This window comes from Onychomys torridus, chromosome 15 (assembly GCF_903995425.1).
Source record: "Onychomys torridus chromosome 15, mOncTor1.1, whole genome shotgun sequence".
Classification (NCBI taxonomy): Eukaryota; Metazoa; Chordata; class Mammalia; order Rodentia; family Cricetidae; genus Onychomys; species Onychomys torridus.
In genome coordinates, this window is record NC_050457.1 from 55,839,578 (window position 1) to 55,859,078 (window position 19,501).

Consider the following 19,501-nt stretch of genomic DNA (forward strand, 5'->3'; position numbering starts at 1 on the left):
TTGACTTCAGTCACAAAGCATGGTAGCACCCAGAGGTGCTCAATGTGATCTCCTACACTCCAGGTACAATCCTTTACCTCCACTGTGGAGAAGAAATCCAGTTTCCCCTTGGTTATATGGATCAAACACCCTCCTAACACTGTTATTTATGTCTTAGCCTGTTGGTTTAACAACCTCAGAAGCCCAAAGTGGCCAGGGGGATGTCTTTGCTTCCGGTTCAGTGGAATGGTTGTTGTCTCTCCTGGTAGGAGTGCTTCCCCTCATACCTTGACATAATAGTCTTTATGCCAGTAAAACTTAAGGTCACAATAACAGGAAGCAAAACAATTTTAGAGTAGGTCATTTGGGGAAGTCTTCTCTTTTCCACACATTGATTTCTGGGCCCATGGCTCCTGCCTATGGGGGAAAAAACATACCATACACTGAACATGGATTCAAAGCATATACCACCCTTTGGAGAACACTGCCTCAGTTCCCCAGACTGCTTCCACCTAATTGGCACTGTAATTTTCTTCAAAGGGCTGTTCTACCTTTCTATTAGCCTGGTTCAGGATGGTATGAAACATGATAATACCAGTGGATTCCACAATTGTGGGTCCACTGAGTGGAGATTCTAGATTTAATAGGGAGGCTTGCACAAATTCTTAAACGGTCTTAAAACTTAATTTGAATGGTTGGATGACTATTAAAAAATGGCCCACAGAAAATGAGTTGGAGATGCCTGATATTCCCTGGCTTAGAATTGATGAAGAGATGTTAAGGCTCAGAGAAATTGCAATTCTAAAGAGAATCCAATGTAAAGCCTAATCCTCCAATATGGGAAGGCTCAAGAGACATGCCCTAAGCTATATATATATAAAACACAAAATGATGAGAGGGGTGCATTTGATAGCTTTGTTGTCAGCCATTTCCTTGTTCCAGACCTTACGGTCAGAGATATTGCTGCTCAGTTGGACGCATTAAATGCAATTGGGTGCTATGTAGCATGGGTCAGGTAGCTGTACTGAATTGCCAAAGGAGAGGTGAACATAGTTATTGTAATGTACAACATCGGCAAAGCAATGTTCATAATGGCATGACCCATAATGAGCACCACTGGTAAAGTGATTTTCATGGAGTCATGACTCATATGGCTCTTTGGTACTAGATAATCAATCAAGGTGTTTCCAGGCATGAAGAGGCATTTCTGTTTGATCTATTTAAGTAGAAACATTCTCAAACAAATTAAAGAAAGGCTACATTGGTTCTTGGCAAAAGGGAATTTTAATCTTGTGTACTACTTTTCAGAAGTGAGCCGGTTTACAGAACTAAAATTCCTTGAATGAAGGGATGGCCAGATTCCCCTGAGAAATGATCTATATAAAATAGCTGGAGTTTTACTGTTAGCCTTTCTCCAGTCCTTCCCCAGAGAGACTTATGACCTTTCACAAGGATAATTGTACACTGGGGAAAAGGATATAGTAGGATTTTCTAGGGTTTTTTTTTTTTTTGTTGTTTTTTTGGTTTTTTTTTTTTTTTGGAGGTTTGGTGTGTGTGTGTGTGTGTGTGTGTGTGTGTGTGTGTGTGTGTGTGTGTGTGTGTAGGATACTGAATCTGAAGTGAATCTGATTCCTGGAGACCCATTTAAAATAGGGTCTTTTAGAGTTAATGTAATTAATGGAGTTTTGTGTGACATCTGATTCACAGTAGATGTGATGGCTTTCTAACCAAATACTGTGGCTATTTCCCCAGTCCTGAAGTGTACAGATCTATTTAGGAGTTGGCAGAATTCCAATATTGGCTGCTGTCTTGTGAACTGAGGGATATTCTATTTGGAAAGGCTAAATGAAAGCCTTTTGAGTTACCCTGCCAGAAAAAATAGTGAATCAAAAACAACCACATCCCTGGAGGTACAGCAGAAATCAGTGTGCCCATCAAGGGCTCAGAAGATGCAGGGTGGTAGTTCTCACTATATCCTCTTTTTACTCTCCTGTCTGGCCAAGGCAGTAGACAGATTGATCATGAAGAATGACAACTAACTATAAAAATACCAATCAAGTACTGACTTCAATATATGTAGGTACTGTACCAGAAGTGGTGTTGTAACTTGAGCAGATTAACACATCTTCTGGTATATGATATATAGCTATTGATTTAGCAAATGCTTTTCTCTCTGCTCCTGGCCATAAAGACCACCAGAAGCAATTCTCTTTCAGTTGCTAAGACCAGCAATATGCCTTTACAGTTTTATCCCAAGGATATATTAACTATTTTACCATGTCTCATAACTTAGTTTGAAGCAATCTTGATAATATGTCCCTTCCATAAAATATCACAGTGACCAACTATAATGATGAGATAATGCTGGCTGACCAAATGAACAGGAAATAGCAACACTCTGGAGTTGGTAATACATATGCATATCAGAGTATTGATAACTAATTTAACCATATGTGAAAGTATATTTTTCTTTCTTTCTTTCTTTTTAATAGATTCTTGTCTTGTACCATCTTTTCTGGCCACATTTTTCTCTCCTTCTCTTTCTCCTAGCTCCACCACCCCACACCTTTTCTCTTTCCTAGATCCACTCCCCCTCCATTTCCTCTTCAAAAGAGATGAGGCCTCCAATAGACTACAGCCAAACAGGATAAAACAAGATACAATAAGACAAGACAAAAGCCCTTATATTGATAGTGGGCAAAGCATTCTAATGTGGAAAGTGCAATTAAATCAGGCAAAGGAGTCAGAGATACACCCAATCTCACTTTTGAGAGTCCCACAAGAACACCAAGATATCAACTGTAACATATACTCAGAGGACCTGATAGAGTCTCAAATATGTCCCATGCTTGCCATGCATGCACCTATAGCCTCATGAGGTATGACCCATGATTGGTTGACTGAGGAAGCAAAGACTAAGGCTCAGTTTACTGATGGTTCTGCATGTTATGCAGGCACCACACAGAAGTAGACAACTTTTGTCCTATTCTGGAACGACTCTGACAGACACTGGCAAAAGGAAGTCAGCATCTATATGAACTCCTTTACAGTCTTGTGACCCACAAATATGTCTATATAAATACACACAATATAAACACACACACACACACACACACACACACACACACACACACACACACACATTCTTTTTTATTTACATCTCACATAAGAAAGAACACATGAAGTGATTGTCATTTTGAGTCTGTAATATTTTTGCTCAACATAATGTCTTTTAGGTGAATCCATTTCTGTGCAAATGTATTGAGCAGCATAAAACTTGATAGCAGCATAAAATTCTATGTTTTATGTGTACCACATCTTCACTGTCCTTTTATCTATTTATAGTCATCTACACTGGTTTCATATTCTGCCTATTATTAGTAGTGCCAACATAAACGTGAATGGGAAAGGATCTTTGTGTATGTTGACTAAGAATAATTTGAGTATACACCCAGGAATAATGGGTCCTATGATAGTTCTATTTTATTTGGTTCTTTATATGAATTTTTATAATCTTTATAAGGATTTTTTCATTACTTTTAATGACACATATGTATGTGCCTATGTTTGTGTATGCACTCATGTTTGATATGCCCTGTGAAGTCAGAAGATCCCTTAGAACTAGAAGAATAAGCATTTATAAGCCCTTTAACTTTTGTCCTGTGAAATAAATCTGGGCCCTCTGCAAAATTAGCATGCACTCTTAGCTGATGAGCCATTTCTCCAGTGCCTACTTAAATTTTATTTTTAGGAACCTCCATGTTGGCTTCCATAAAGGTTGTACTGGCCATTTTCCCACCTGCAATTTGATAAGGACTTTATTTCCCACATCATCATCAGCATTTGTTGTGATTATTTTCTTCTATTTTTGATTAGTTTGTATTATCAGTTATGTAAGTTATCAACCAATTTTAGATTAATTGGAAAGAAAAGGGATCTTTCTGTTTTTGAGAAATGCATGACACAGAACATATCACAGATTATTTTACTGTGAAAATATGTATCACCTAAATATGCAGTCTATACACCTGTAGGCTTTAAAGCAAAAATTCTTACATAACATGAAGGGCTGTTTCACTGTGATCAATGTAAACGTTCTAACAGCATCATGTACAAACAGTGAAATGTTTAGAGAAAAATGTATGTATATAAACACATATATGCAACAACAATTAATGGAAAAGAAGCCATGAATTGGAATGAGAACTAGTAGGGATGTGTGGGATGTTTTGAAGGGAAGAAAGGAATTTTCTTCCTTCGCATTATGTGATTGTATTATAATACCAAAGAGCAAAGAAAGAAATAATAAAGTAAGATGATCTTTATTTTATTCAAGTGATTATATGTCTTGGGACATGGCTCTATTGAGTGGAAATTTGTTGAAAACTAAAAATAAGTTTAAAGCTCCTTTATTTTTTGAAATGGTAAAATATATAGTTACCCATTTTTGTTTTACTGTATAGAAAAAGTAAACATAATTTGCTTCAGATGGATCACATTTTCCCTTTTCTTCAGTTTTTAGCATGCCATTTTCTTGTAGTTTTTAAACTTGTCAGTATCCACTGTTTTTAAGGATGGTATTCTCATAATGGTGTCTTCAAATGCTTAAGATCTTTTTCCTCTGGATAGCTTTTGTCAACTTCTGAAACTAAAAGTCAATTTTTGTTATGTCTTTCTCCTTACATTTTATTGTGCCCACTCTTTATGGTGCAGATCTTATACTTATTAAGTATAATGAAGGATAATATAACTTTTAAAAAGATTATTCTCCATTAGAATGTTATGAATCATCTTATTGTTGGTCCCTTTGAACTTTACTGATTTTTAATGAGATCACATCCGAAAATTATCTCATGTCCTTATTTATCTACTCCATTTCCATGCTGGAAACTGGCCAGTTGCCACAAGAGGTGACTGTGTTCATACCCAGTGAGACCTGCCCCTTAGACCCATCCCTGGACCCCAGCCATTCCCCTTGAACACCTGCCCAACTTGGCCCCCGTTGGCCGTCCAGCAGGCAGGGCTCCTGTGGGAAGGCTCCCCTTACACCAAGACCACTTGGCAGCAGGCTCTGCAATCTACACGCCCTGCTGCCATTCCCATCCGCCTGAGACCCCAGCCACTTCCTGAGACTTGGATGTGTTTATTTAAATCAGAAATCTCATTGCACTCTTTTATTTCAAAATTCCTTTCAGAAGAAACTTCCGCACCTTATCAGTAAGTTAGGCATACCCAACAAAGTTCATGTTCTGTTAGTTGTGTTGTTCAGGTTTCATGACATTCCAGTCAATTAAAATGCTTTTGTCTCTTTTCCCGAATAATAAGTTAATATTATTGTACTCTTGCTCTGAACCAGAAATTTTTTAAAATGATTTTTTCTCTATACAGTCTCAGTTTATAATATGTTAAAATTACATAATTACAATATGTAGTGGTGGTTATAACTGTGTTAATTATAATAATTATATGACATATAATAACAAAATAAAATACATATTTTTATGTTATGTGTGTGGGTCATGTGTTTTTGTTCACATCTGTAGATCACATGTATACAAGGTGCCCACAGAGGCCAGAAGAGGTTGTTGGATGCCCTGGATTTGGAATTAGTGACATTGTGAGCCACTATGCTAGAAAATGAACCTGAGTCCTCTGGAAGATAGATAGCCAGTGCTCTTAACTTCTGAGCCATCTTTCTAGACCCAGAAAAACTTTTATTTGTTAGTATTTAACAGCTTCTTTGAAGTATAACTGACCTATTATAAAGTGGACAAATTTGAAAGATTTTGAATTATTAAATATTATCATATTTTAAGAAGTGAAAACATCACCACAGTCATGATCATCTTTTTATCCTAAAAAATTTGTCCTTGATTTTTATCAGATATTATTAGATGTTGTTTTATCATTACACATATATGTGTTTGTATGTGTGTATGTATGTGTGTCCCCAAATGTCAGCATCATGTTCTCATACAACTTCATCTTTCCCTTGTAAACCAGAAGTACAATTAGTGATGTTCATAGGTTTGAGCATTGTTTAGACTCATGCACGCTAGAACATCCTACCAGGGACCACACACTTAAACACAGCTGACTCTGCCTCCTTCAGAAGCCATCAACTCCAATAGCTCTGGAACTACATCTCCAGTTTATACAGCAATGTCTCTTGGGTTGATCTTCTGCATAGACAACCACAGCAGCTGTGATGTGAGTTCATGTGCGCTATGATCTGGTCATGTCCAAAAGACAGTTGTGTATCAGTCTTTGCTCTTAAATCTTTCCACCCTTCTTCACTGATGTTCTCTGAGCAACTGGGAGAGGAAAAGTGATACTGCACTTAGGACTGAACCCCATTCAACTGCCACCTACTTTCTGCACTTTGACCAGGATAATGTCTATAACCACTGTTGTATGACCAGGAGTATGAAATTACCACTGTTATTCCAAAAGGGGGCTTAATGTTTCTTTTTTAGCACCTCTTTTTCACCTTTCTCTGAGTGTAGCCAAATACTTAAGCAAAATTTTACTTGCCTTTTATAAATTACAACTTGTTCTTGGAACGTATGTAGCTACTATGCATTCCTTTGTATAAAAATGAATTCATTTTATGATGACCTTGAGAACTGTTCCTCTTGAGGAGATATAGTCATGCTAGGAAGGATCTCTACCACAGACAACTGAGTGGTATTCCCACATAAAAATATCACAAGTAGCATATTTATTCCTTTTTATTGGCATCTTTAAATACTTTATTTCTTAAACTTTAACATATATTTCTTGGTTTGAACATTGTTTGAATTAGGTATTAACAATCAGAAAAGTACAATAAGTTGAATCCTCCCATCTACCTGAGAGAAGCTGGAAAAATTGTGCTTGGTTTTATTCCTTATTTTCTGTGTTGTAAAAATTTGCTTTGATTGGAGGTTCTCAACCTGTAGGTCATGTACCTTATGTGATTTTTGGAACATTCTTTCACAGGGGTCACCTAAGGCCACCCAAACACATATTTTAATAGTAGCAAAATTTCAATTATGAAGTAGCAATGAAAATATTTTTAGAGTTGGGGGTCACCACAACATGAAGAACTGAATTAAAGGGTTGCAGCATTACTAAGGTTGAGAAACACTGCTTTGGAGGAAATAATGTTTATAGTAAATAAAAAAATATGTGATTCTCTACCTAATCATTAGAGGTGTTATTTTTACTTTTCTATTAAATGCTGGTTTTCAATAAATAATATCGATTTCTGCTACATTCTAAACAATTAATTCATTATTAATACATTTGTATTGTTAATCATGATTTCCAGTCTCTGAATATGTTCATAAATTTTTCTGTATCAAAATGCATTATAAAATGTTCAATACATTATTCATGAACCTTCATGATTTTTGAATATTTGCATATGTCTTTCCTAAATATGGTAACGTCAGGAGGATACAATTTGAAAGTGATATTTTTGGTTTAAAGGATTGACAGTAAAGTGAGAGTCCACCCTTTCTTCATTCTACGGAATGATGTCAGATATATTTCAAAGTTTTCAGTTCTTCTCCAAATTAAGGTTTGGGGTTAGGGGATGAGATGTAGTTTCACTGAAATTCTCAAGAATTATGATGTTCTATCCATTATATCACCAAACCTGCAAACATATAAAGCTGTACCTGGAAATACAATGAAAAGGCAGCAAAATCCATTACAATGAAAAATGCAATGAGACCATCTTTAAATATTTGATGACAGTGGGAAGATCAATCAGCAATAAGTAAATAAGGATTGAAGAAGTATGGTTGAATCCCCAAAAAGAGAAAGGATAAAATCAGCATGAGAAACACATTCTAAAGGGAAACTTTTCATCGACCACCCAGAAAATCTGTTTATCAAAACTATTAGCTGAAATACAAATGCCACCTTCCATATGAATTTACTGCCACAGTTAACAGCTGTTACCACCTCTGTTATTATGGATCTCTCAAATTATTAGGTGGCTTATAATTTTTTAGAAGAAATTCAGTTGCTTTCAATTAAAAGTAAGTAGCAAAACAAATTTATTGTCAAGGGATTGAGTTAAGCTTCAATAAAGGATACATGGTCCAACCTGAACTGTACTGAATCCATGGGAACATCAATACATGGAGGACTTCTCAGATTTCATTTTACTGTGCTGTGAAAAAAAATCTATCCAGATATGGTGGTGAAACCCTTAATCCTGAGACGTAGGTTGTCATGGTATGAGGACATTTTGGACTACATAGAAGGTATTTGGGTAGCCAGGGATGCAGGGAGATACTCTCTATCTGTAAATAATAATACTAGTCTGAAATTAAACTTATTAATCTCTGTAAATTGCTTTTATAATTTTCTTGTGAAATTATAGTTTCATTATATGGTAAACATCCATTTTAACAATGAAAATAAAATTTTCACTGAATATATCTGTAAGAAACATATTTCTTGAAAAAAATTATCTTAGGAAGAAGAAAGTAAATTCACATTCTGGCTATACTGACCTAGTCATTGATAGAATGACATAGAATTAAACACAATAAAACAACTCTTAGCTGTTTTATGTATGATTGGGGTATCTATTTAGATGTGTCTTAGGAAAAAAACAGGAAGTTTAATGTGTTTAATGTTTTATTACACAATACAAAATGTAAAAAATGTAAATTTTGAGCTCAGATTCTGCAAGTGAATTATCCTGTGAACTTCTTGATTTTTATATGTCGCCCATAGATATGGTACCTTTCTCTGCAGGAAGCATCCCCACAAAAGTTTATACCAGTGGTTTGTTTCAGATAATTGTTCAAAATTCAATGAGGGAAAGTCAATAAAATAGTATTGATTTTATAAACCAATTTCAGGGATACAGAAATGACTTCTGTGATAAGTGTTTAACACATTTTTTTCCTATTCAATTGCAATAACTCAATGTATTTCTTTTTAATTGGTAACTCAGAATGTTATTATTAATTCAACAATTCTGTGTTGAAAATAGAACATGGAAGCTGTGTAAAAGATATTATCTCAGGACTTTAATAAATCATGGGACATCGTTTTGCTGAGGGCAATGTTTAGATATAGACCAGAAAGTTTGCACTGTTGATGACAAAAAGCTAGCATATTTCTCAATTGTCAAAATGATTCTCCTCCATGAATTCATAACCTGAAAAGCATTGCCATTCAAGGTTAATCTGAAATGGAGGTCTGGCATGTGCTCAGAACTGCTTTTGATCCCCCATAAACTACAAGTGTGTTGATTTGTGACTTTTTAAATATTAGAATTATCCTTTATAATTTCTTTCACAAGAGAGCCCTTATATTAATCTCCAGGGGAAGCTATTGGGAACAAAAGTTGTTTCTTTCTTTCTTTATGACCTTCATTATAAGCAATCGAGAAAGTTACAAGACCTTTTTTGACAGAATCAGATAATGGCTAGCTATTGGCCTGTCCCACCAAGGAAGAGACAAATTTGCAGGTCAGTGTTGTGATTTGCACTTTATTCAATATATTGCTATATTATTTTGATTTAGTTCTCCTCACAGAAATGTTTTTATCTTTCAAGTTATTGTAATACCACTTGATAAAATTAAGGGAGACACAGAAAATTTGGGAAAAAATTAACACAGCCAATTTAGATAATGCTATCATTCTATGCACTGTCCTTCAAAGGTCCTATTATTGGTGACTGAGATGATCCATGTATTCATGAGAAGTGAGGATTTCCTAGTCTAGAGGTACACTTGTAATTCTAGAACTTGGAGGTAAGAGTTAGGAATATAGGAATTTCATGGTCTGCCTCAGCATGAACCTGGATGCTTTTAATTTTCAGTAACTCCTGTACCCAGGGATCCAGACACGTCTTTGGGCCTCCACAATTGTCAAGCATGCATGCAGTGCATTAAATATACATGCACATAAAGTTTTAAAAAGTTCTTAAAAGAACTGAATTACCTTCCAGTTTCTGTACAATTTTATACTTCCTATAGCAATATCCATGGTCACACATGCATTATACCCAAACAACTGCTCTGTTGCCTGTCTGAGACTTCAGTGCCAGGATTGCTGAGGATAAGATAGGCGAACTTCAAGTTGGATGTCAATCTGGGCTGTATACACAGATATGCCTCAAAAAGAATCCTAATATTGTTAAGGTGAAGGCAGCAAGACCAGGTATTAAAGGTTGGTCTGGGCTAAATAGTGAGTAGCCCTGCTTGGTCTGCTACTTGAAATCCTGTCTGAAAACAATCACACAAACAAGAAAACAAAAATGAAAAACAAACAAAAGACAGCTACAATAAAATACATAGTACTACATAAGCAGAACACAAGCTCTTTTAAGTGTCTTTAAGGAGACAGGTAGAAATATGAGCAGTGTACTCAGTGATGGTTTCATGGTTCCTTCTTTCTCATTCTTTCTTGTTCTGTCCACACTATAACTATTTTTAATGTACTAACTGTTATTGTCCATCATGTTTAATATGACTGTTTACTGTATAACAAATTTAATACTGGGTTATGATAAAATAAGTCAATCAAAAAGCACTTAATAATTTACCTAAGGCTTTCACAACTACCCATAAATGTAAGTAATGGCTCCAAACACACTCACAAACATGGTGGTCATGATGGAACAATCAGAGCCTCCAACAGTTTCCATAGTGATCCCACTGGGATAAAAATGCAGAAAAGGTGACATCATTTTACAACTCATTTTTGTCATATCAATATGAGAATTTCCTATAACTTTAGGAAATAGAGAAAAAAATGTAGTTAATTTCAGAGAGGTCTGAATTTACAGATCTTTTTTCCTCTCAGATACTCTGTTGACCGGCATACTGATATGGACCGGGTTTTCAGTATTCACTCAGAAAATGGCTCTATCTTCACTCTGAAGCCCCTGGACAGGGAATCATCCCCTTGGCACAATATCACAATTACAGCCACAGAGATAAGTAAGTTGGGGGTATATCCAGCTAAGAATGTTTCATCAAAGTAGTAAGTAAATGACAAAAATAGAGTCTTGTGTGAAATTATTGTAATACTGTCAATATCTAAGAAAAGAATGTATCAGAGGATGTTAGTACTTTATTTTTATTTAAAGGTAACAAACAGTTTATTTTAAATGTTTTATTTTTATTTTACAAGTAGTAATGGATTTGAATTGCATCAAGCCTCATAAAAATCATACATGAGCTTGTAGAAGTTGTCAATTTTACTTTCTTATCCTCTGTTATATTTTCCTTTTTTATTATGTTTTATTTTTGGACCAAGTAATAAAGGTGAGATATTTGACAGCCATTCAAATGAGCTAGAGAATATAGGGAATTGATCAGTCACTAAGTTACTAATGCTGAGTGTGGCTTTACAGCTTCCTTTAAAAATGGCATTGAAACTTTACATGAGGTTTCCGTTGCAGATAACCCAAAACAAAGTAGCCAAATTCCTGTCTTCATCAGAATTCTTGATATAAATGATCATGCTCCAGAATTTGCCATGTACTATGAAACATTTGTTTGTGAAAATGCAAAATCTGGGCAGGTAAGTAAAGTTATTATAAACTTTATAAACACATCTTGGTAAGGCATGCTTTGCTTGCATGACATTTTGTTGTACTGTTATTATATTTGTTTTATGTACACTCACCAAAGAACTCACAATGATTTTTAAACTAATACTTTCCAAAACAGTTATTAACATGAATATAGAAAATAAATATATTTATAGCATGCCCAAATGCTCTCACACTGAGTTTTAATTTGGCCGGTATTGAGTTATATTTACTAATGGATTAAGTTTGTATTTTCAATAAACATTAATATGTTTTAAATGTTTTTATTTTAATATCCAGTTGTAATTGCTTCCTTGTTTATGTTTTGCTACATTTAGTAGTGCAGACAAGTATGGCTCAATCTATTTTTTTTCTGTGATTGTAAAATTTCAATTTTAATATATTTTAATACCCAGTTTTGCTTTTTGAGGGGCTCAGTCTGTTTTCTTCCTTAAGAAAACAATTAAATTTTTAGTGAGGAAACAAGATCATAATCAAGTACACATAAAACAGTGTGAGAGATTAGGGTTTTAGAAGAATGGCAAAACAGATTACTAATTGAATTAATCAATTTTCATTAAAGTGGGACATTTGAGTCCATCCCTACAAGGAAGTAGAAAATGATTCACTAAAGTACCCAATAAACTTTACTTCAGAGATAATTTTCCTTATTGACTAAATGTTATCTTAGATTAGATTAAAACAATAGATCCATAAAACACCTTTGACATGTTTTTCTGAAAATTATATATGTTTTCTAATTATTAGTTAAATCAAAAATATAAACAGCAGCATCACGCCAGCAAATCACAGCTATTTAAAAAATACCTTAAATAAACTAATCTTTGTTTCTATTTTGCCAGGTTTGAATTAATGAATATGTTTCAATTTCAGTTGATTCAAACAATAAGTGTCATGGACAAAGATGATCCTCCCCGAGGACACAAGTTCTTCTTTGAGCCAGTGCCAGAATTTCCTCTTAATCCAAACTTCACAATTGTAGACAACAAAGGTAAAAGACATCTATAAAGCTGTAAAGTGTCAATTATGAACATGAAACAAGGCTTCTTCTGTCATCCCTGAACTTTGGAAGTGATCTCAGGATCATCAAGGAATTCAAGGATATTCTCTAGATAGGGGCTTGAGGCTAGCCTGGGCTACATGAGAATATATCTCAGTAAACCACAGAAAGGAAGAATGGGAGAAGAGACCAGAGGAAAGGAGAGAAATGAGAGAGGGAAATGCGTATGAAGAATTTTTTTTCTAACAATCTTTTTGTTTTTTTCTTCCTCTTCAGATAATACAGCCGGAATCGTAACTCGAAAAGATGGGTACAGCCGCACCAAAATGAACACATACCTCCTGCCAGTTTTAATCTTTGATAATGATTATCCTATTCAAAGCAGCACTGGCACACTCACTATCCGCGTGTGTGCATGTGATAACCAAGGAAACATGCAGTCCTGCAACGCAGAGGCCCTGATGCTCGCTGCTGGCCTGAGCACAGGAGCTCTCATTGCGATCCTGCTTTGCGTCCTCATCCTGCTCAGTAAGCTACATGTCTTTCCATCTTCCTTGCTCCAAGGTTTTCTTCTCCATTGCCCAGGCATTGTGCATGAAATCGTACATATTTAACAGTTTACCAAAATTATTCATAATGAATAAAGTATACCCCCCATATTTGTTTGTGGGAGAAAGAACTAGTTGTCTAAAGCAGTAAAACAAAGATGTAATAGCACAAGGGTTACAATCATAGCATGAAGGCAATATGGCCACAGATTTGGGGACTTGATTGAGTGATTTATTTGATCCTATCAAATCTGTTCAACTAGGCAACAGTTTAAAAACAGGTGCAACCCTTTCCTTATTGGGGGCATGCCCATGCTCACTTCTATACAGGTCACACACACAATCATACAGTCATGTGTGGAGCCCTGAGGTCAATATCAGGTACCGTTATCCATTGCTTTCCACCTTGTTTGTTGACACTGGATATCTCACAAAACTTGGATCTCACAGATTTACTATACTAGCTGGTTAATAGGGATCTGGGTTTCTCATCAAACTCCTATTATCAGAACTACAAGACCCTATCATCATATCTGGCATTGTATGTGTCTGCTGGGAGTCTGAACTAATGGCCTCATTCTTGTCAAGCAAGCTAGTTATCCATTGAGCTGACTCCCCAACTCCCAAATGGAATTTCTAAAATGCATTTATTGGTATATTCACATAAACATTTCTACCTTAAAAGTCTCTATTCTAATCTCTTAGTTTTGAGATACTTTCCTTGGAAAACTCTGATAAGATACATACACACACACACACACACACACACACACACACACACTAAGCTTTTGAAATGTCATTGGTAATTGCAGATGCCCCACTCAGTACTTTTCAAATCAGATCATATTTCTGATAGAATACATTTTATCTAAGCACACTCCAACACAGCAATGATTTAAATTCAATTAAACAGTTGTTTCACTGTAAAACACTCCAAAAATTATTTCTATGAAATACTCTTCCAAAAATTTTGTACTTAGGTCAGGAGAGCTCGCCAAGTTTATGTGCTAATGCACATGTATTCTGGCTTCATTTCACTATAAATTCTTTCAAGCTCTCTGGATAAAATACTTTTGGCCAGATATCTTTGTAGAACTTCACTAGGGATTTTACAAAAAATTGAATGGAAAACATTTGTTTCATTTAGCTATTTAGAAAAAAAAAAAAAAAAGATGGGGGGGTATTGCACTGAGGACACTATGTCTGTCCAGTCCATGGCTTCTTAAAACTTGATTGTGGAAATGAAATTTATGGCAAGAATTTTGTAAGTTTTGATCAGAGACCCCTCTGGCACTATGATGAATCTTAAGGATGTAATTATCATAAAATCTTAATTTAGAAAAATGTTGTGACTGTAGCTCAGGGATAAGGCATTTTAGCATTATGAGGCACTAGGTTTAATTCTAGATTTTATGCAAAACAAAACAAAAATAAGCAATAAAATGGCTAATGGTAGAAGAATGTCTAGACGAATTAAAGAAAGCTATAAAGATTAAAAATACCTGTCAAAATGATAATGCTATACAAGGTGTCTTTGATTTCTTTTGTTTTACTTCTCAGTTACATGCTACTTAGTGAGGAATATAATATTCATAATATAAATAAGTAGTACACTCTAATTATACGTTAGTGGAAATAGTGATGTCTTTTCCTATCTAATAGCCTGAATTGCATTACAGTACACCAAATGTTTATTTTCTACCCAATAAGTAGAGCAGACATTTCTTATGTAGCAGGGCAGAGAGGAAAATAGATATGAATGTCTCAAAGATCCACTTATGTAAAGTGTAGTTCATTCATATCTAGGGAAGCTTAAGATATGTTTACTTATCTACTGTTTATTTATAACATATAAGGAACAAAATCCATTCATTCAATTTTAAATTGCAAATTAACTGTTTTTCTAGAACATGACTCATTCACATTGAATGGTCAAACTTTGTATATTTTAAATTAGTAATGTTTTATTTGTTTTTAATACCTGCGAGATGTAACTGAATAAAGGTTAAATCTCCAAACATTTTTTATGTGGAATTTATCTGTAGTTAGCAATTGACCTGGAGATGAAAGATAGTTGTACAGTGTTTTCCTATCATGCTCAAAACCCAACACTACAAATAATACAGCCTAATAAAACTGAATCAGAGTACAACAAAAGCAATGAAAAATTTGGAGCTAATTCCTTTTTTCAAGGAAAGATACTCTTCATCTCCTCTTTCTTCAATCCTTAGAGACAAGATCTCATTAGGCAGCCCAGGCTGGATTCAATGAGTCTTAGTGCTTGAGGCTTAAAATGCTAGAATTACAAACGTGCATAATTAAGACCGGCTCAGAAATAATTTTGGTAAAACATTGGACTTCTAAAAATGTTTTCAATTTTTTTCTTCTGTTTAAATAAATTGGTGAGAAAATTTTCCTCTTTGATTTTTTAATTTAAATTTTCTAACACTATATTTTTATTATATTCTGATTTCGTTCTTATTTTTATTTTTAAATAGGATTAATTTTAGTATAATTTTTAATTATATTAATAATTGTATTATTACCTAAATTAATTATTAACTCCTAATTTAGAAATCATACTGATTTTTAATTTTTTTCTTTTTTATTATTATTATATTTGTGTTTCAATTTTACATCAGCCATGGGTTCTCCTGTCCTCCCGCCTCCCGCACCCGTCCCCACCTTCCCCCCAGCCCCTCCCCTCCATTCCCATCTCCTCCAGGGCCAAGACTCCCCTGGGGATTCATTTAAACCTGGTGGATTCAGTACAGGCAGCTCCAGTCCCCTCCTTCCAGGCTGAGCATGTGTCCCTGTGTAAGTCCAAGGTTCCAAACAGCCAGCTCATGCACTAAGGACAGGTCCTGGTCCCACAGCCTGGGTGCCTCCCAAACACTTCAAGCTATTCAATTGTCTCACTTATCTGGAGGGCCTGATCCAGCTGGGGGCTCCACAGCCTTTGGTTCATAATTCATGTGCTTCCATTCGTTTGGCTATTTGTCCCTGTGCTTTTTCCAATCTTGGTTTCAACAATTCACACTCTTGCAGTCCCTCCTCTTTCTCAACAATTGGACACCTGGAGCTCCACCTAGAGCCTGGCCGAGGATTTTTGAAAGCATTTTATAGAACCTGAGGAGATGACTTAGTTTTTCATGCAATACTCAGGACATGAATTCAGAAAACCATCACCCAGGGAAAATTCTGGGTGTATGAGAGTACATCCTTAATATCTACTGCCTTTAGGGAAAGTGTGTGGAGGGAGATGTGAAGGCCAGCCAGTCTAACCAATTAGTGACTCTATAGTTCAGTGAGAGATCCTAACTCACAAAGTGTTGTAAAGTGATTAAGGAAGATCCCATTATTAACCTGCAGACTTTGCACACACACACACACACACACACATGCACACATGCACACTCGCATACACACATAAATAAATATACATATGTATAGAATGAATCGTATCATATAAACATTAGGAAAAGATGTTTGTCAAATATATGCTTTAAATTTAACTGCATTTCTGTAATGAGAGAGCTGTAATTTTACTATATATGGAAGTGTTTAATTATATCCATAGAAAAGGGTACAAATTTTAAAAAAATAGAATAACATGTAAATTTAAAAAATTATAATTTTAGTCCCAAATTTTTATTTTAACTTTGTGATTTATCAATGATCTCAATCAGAAAAATCTAATCTTAGCTGCCCTAAATGTGACTACAAGTTAAACTTGATTTGAAGTTTAAATTTATATTTAGGTCTTAGAATTTCAGATTTTCCAGAAAAATTTCAAAACCATAGCAGTAAATAAATTAGATAAATGTGTGCTCAATATTTAATATGATAAAATCATTAGTCATGAATAATATATATCTGTGTGTATATGTGTGAAATAAATATATGTATAGATATATGTATTCATTTATATGCATCTATATCAAAGACTATTTACATACATAACCCTGGATTTTTACTGGTGACAATGAATGAATCATTAATTATTTTCTTAAATTTGAGAAAAATGTGCATTCAATGAAAGTAAGATTTCAGTTCATCTTAGTTGACCAATGCAATAATTCACAAATAATATTTTTTCAGTACCAATGATCCAGAGGTCTTGAAATGTAAATTAACAATGGTTTAATATCTTCCATTTTTCAAAATTTTTATTTTGGTGTTTTTATTATATTTTAAATAATGCAATGTTTTTTATTGTTCCAATTGGATAGTTACCCCATGTCTCCAGATGATCATCTAAGCTTTACATATACTAGAATTATGTCTATTATCTTTCATCATGAGTCTTACTATCCCTTCCCCCCTCATCAATAGCTCTAATTGTGCTGTTTGCTGCATTGAAGAGGCAACGGAAGAAGGAGCCTCTGATCATTTCAAAGGATGACGTCCGGGACAATATTGTGACCTATAATGATGAAGGTGGCGGCGAGGAAGATACCCAGGCTTTTGACATTGGCACATTAAGGAACCCGGAAGGAAGAGAAGACAGTAAACTCAGAAGAGATGTCATGCCTGAAACTATTTTTCAGATAAGAAGGACTGTACCCCTGTGGGAAAACATTGATGTACAGGATTTTATCCACCGGAGATTAAAAGAAAACGACTCAGACCCAAGTGCACCTCCTTACGACTCCCTGGCCACTTATGCCTATGAAGGGAATGATTCTGTAGCCAATTCGCTCAGCTCCTTAGAATCTCTCACAGCTGACTGTAACCAGGATTATGATTACCTTAGCGACTGGGGGCCTCGGTTCAAAAAACTCGCAGATATGTATGGAGGTGATGAGAGTGACCGGGACTGAGTCCTATATGACTTGAACAAAAACTAGTGGAAATACTCTTTGATACCAGATTGAGTGGCCTGTATTATCCTTTTTTTTTTTTGGAGGAAATTTTTAAAGATCAACTCCAAATAATACATAAGTGTTGTCTTAGTAAGGATTTGCTTAATCAGTAAGTTTCTGTGGATGAGTATGAATGACATAGATTTTAAAACAGTAATAACAACCTTTCACCCTCTTTGCCTAATGAGCTTGGAAAAATATATCACATTAATAATCAATAAAAATTCTTGAAAGGCTTTTTGTGCCTTGTCTTAGTATAGGAAGTTTATAAATGTTTTCTTAACTGATTGCCAGTCACATATACTATTAAATTAAATATTGTGCAACTGCTTTGTAAATTAATATGAAAGAAAATATACCTAATGAGGTTAGAAGTGACTATTACTGCCATATTTATTTAGTTGAAAGATGTCTTTGTGTTAATTCACTCATATTTTTATAAATGTATATTTATATTTTTGTATTTTTATGAAATAAACTAATATTTATAAAAATAAATTTCATTTTACTTAATTCCTTGGAGCAGTTGATCTCACAACAGAAGTGTTTTATCTCTCTGAGTGTAAAACACGTTTTACTCAGGGAAAAGCAGCTGAGAAGTCACTGCAGAAGACACCGATGTAATCTGAGATAGCTCTAGGGATGAACTGTGCTGTGACTGGTTCTTCCTCTGTTTTGATTGTTTAAGTGTCAACAAATGTTTATTGAACTAATAATATCTACTCATAGATAGAATATAACATCAATTTGGAATATACATTATTATCTATATGGTTGTGGACAATAAACTAAGTTTTTGCAAGATTTATCAAACCATGCATTGTATTTGAATGAGAGGAGTCTAAATCAAAGGTGCTGCTGAGAAAAGAAAAAGTCCCAAATCATTTCATAATAATTATTTTAAGTGTGTGTGTGTGCGTGTGTGTGTGTGTGTGTGTGTGTGTGTGTGTGTTTGGTCTAGAAATTCAATGAATATATTTCTCAGTTCTCAGTAACATATTAAAAATGTATATTAATCTCTACAATTTCCAACTGGACACAATCCTAGTACTGAGAAGGAGACATGAACAGAATGCCAAACACATATCTAAGGAGCTATTTACTAATGACACCTGCTAGGAAAGGGAAAATCTGTTTTCTTCAAAGCACTGTTGCTGAGTATATCAACCACATTCCAGTAGAACTCATGTCCAGGAGAGTAAGTCAGTACAAAACAATTCTATGTATTTTTTTGTGCTTTTGGTTTTATTTTGTTTGGTTTGTTTTTGATGAATTTTTTTTCTTACTTATTAATTTGGAGGGTTTTTTTTGTTTGTTTGTTTGATTCTTTATTTAGTTTTGATTTTTTTGGTTTTGTTTTTATAAGAAAATGAGAAAGAACAGGAAATTGGTAGAATAAGAAAGTAGAAAGGATATGGGAAGCTTTGAAAAGGGGAAGCCGGGAGAAAGTAATAAAAGAGATTCCTGGAAAGCCTGGAAAGCCGGAGCATTTTGGGGTCAGGTAAAAACTTGGCACAAAGCAATCTCCCAGGAATC

General features: G+C 34.8%; 1 protein-coding gene across 1 annotated transcript in view; it reads left to right on the forward strand.

The window, feature by feature from the left end:
- The window catches only part of Cdh9 (cadherin 9), a 135,638-nt gene extending 116,867 nt beyond the window's left edge, over positions 1 to 18,771 (forward strand). Inside the window, exons 8-12 of the mRNA XM_036207228.1 lie at positions 10,799 to 10,935; positions 11,400 to 11,521; positions 12,426 to 12,543; positions 12,829 to 13,080; positions 17,436 to 18,771. Of these exons, the coding sequence (XP_036063121.1) occupies positions 10,799 to 10,935; positions 11,400 to 11,521; positions 12,426 to 12,543; positions 12,829 to 13,080; positions 17,436 to 17,923 (1,117 nt within the window). The 3' untranslated portion in view covers positions 17,924 to 18,771. The remainder of the gene's footprint in view (positions 1 to 10,798; positions 10,936 to 11,399; positions 11,522 to 12,425; positions 12,544 to 12,828; positions 13,081 to 17,435) is intronic.
- The last annotated feature ends 730 nt before the right edge of the window (positions 18,772 to 19,501 follow it).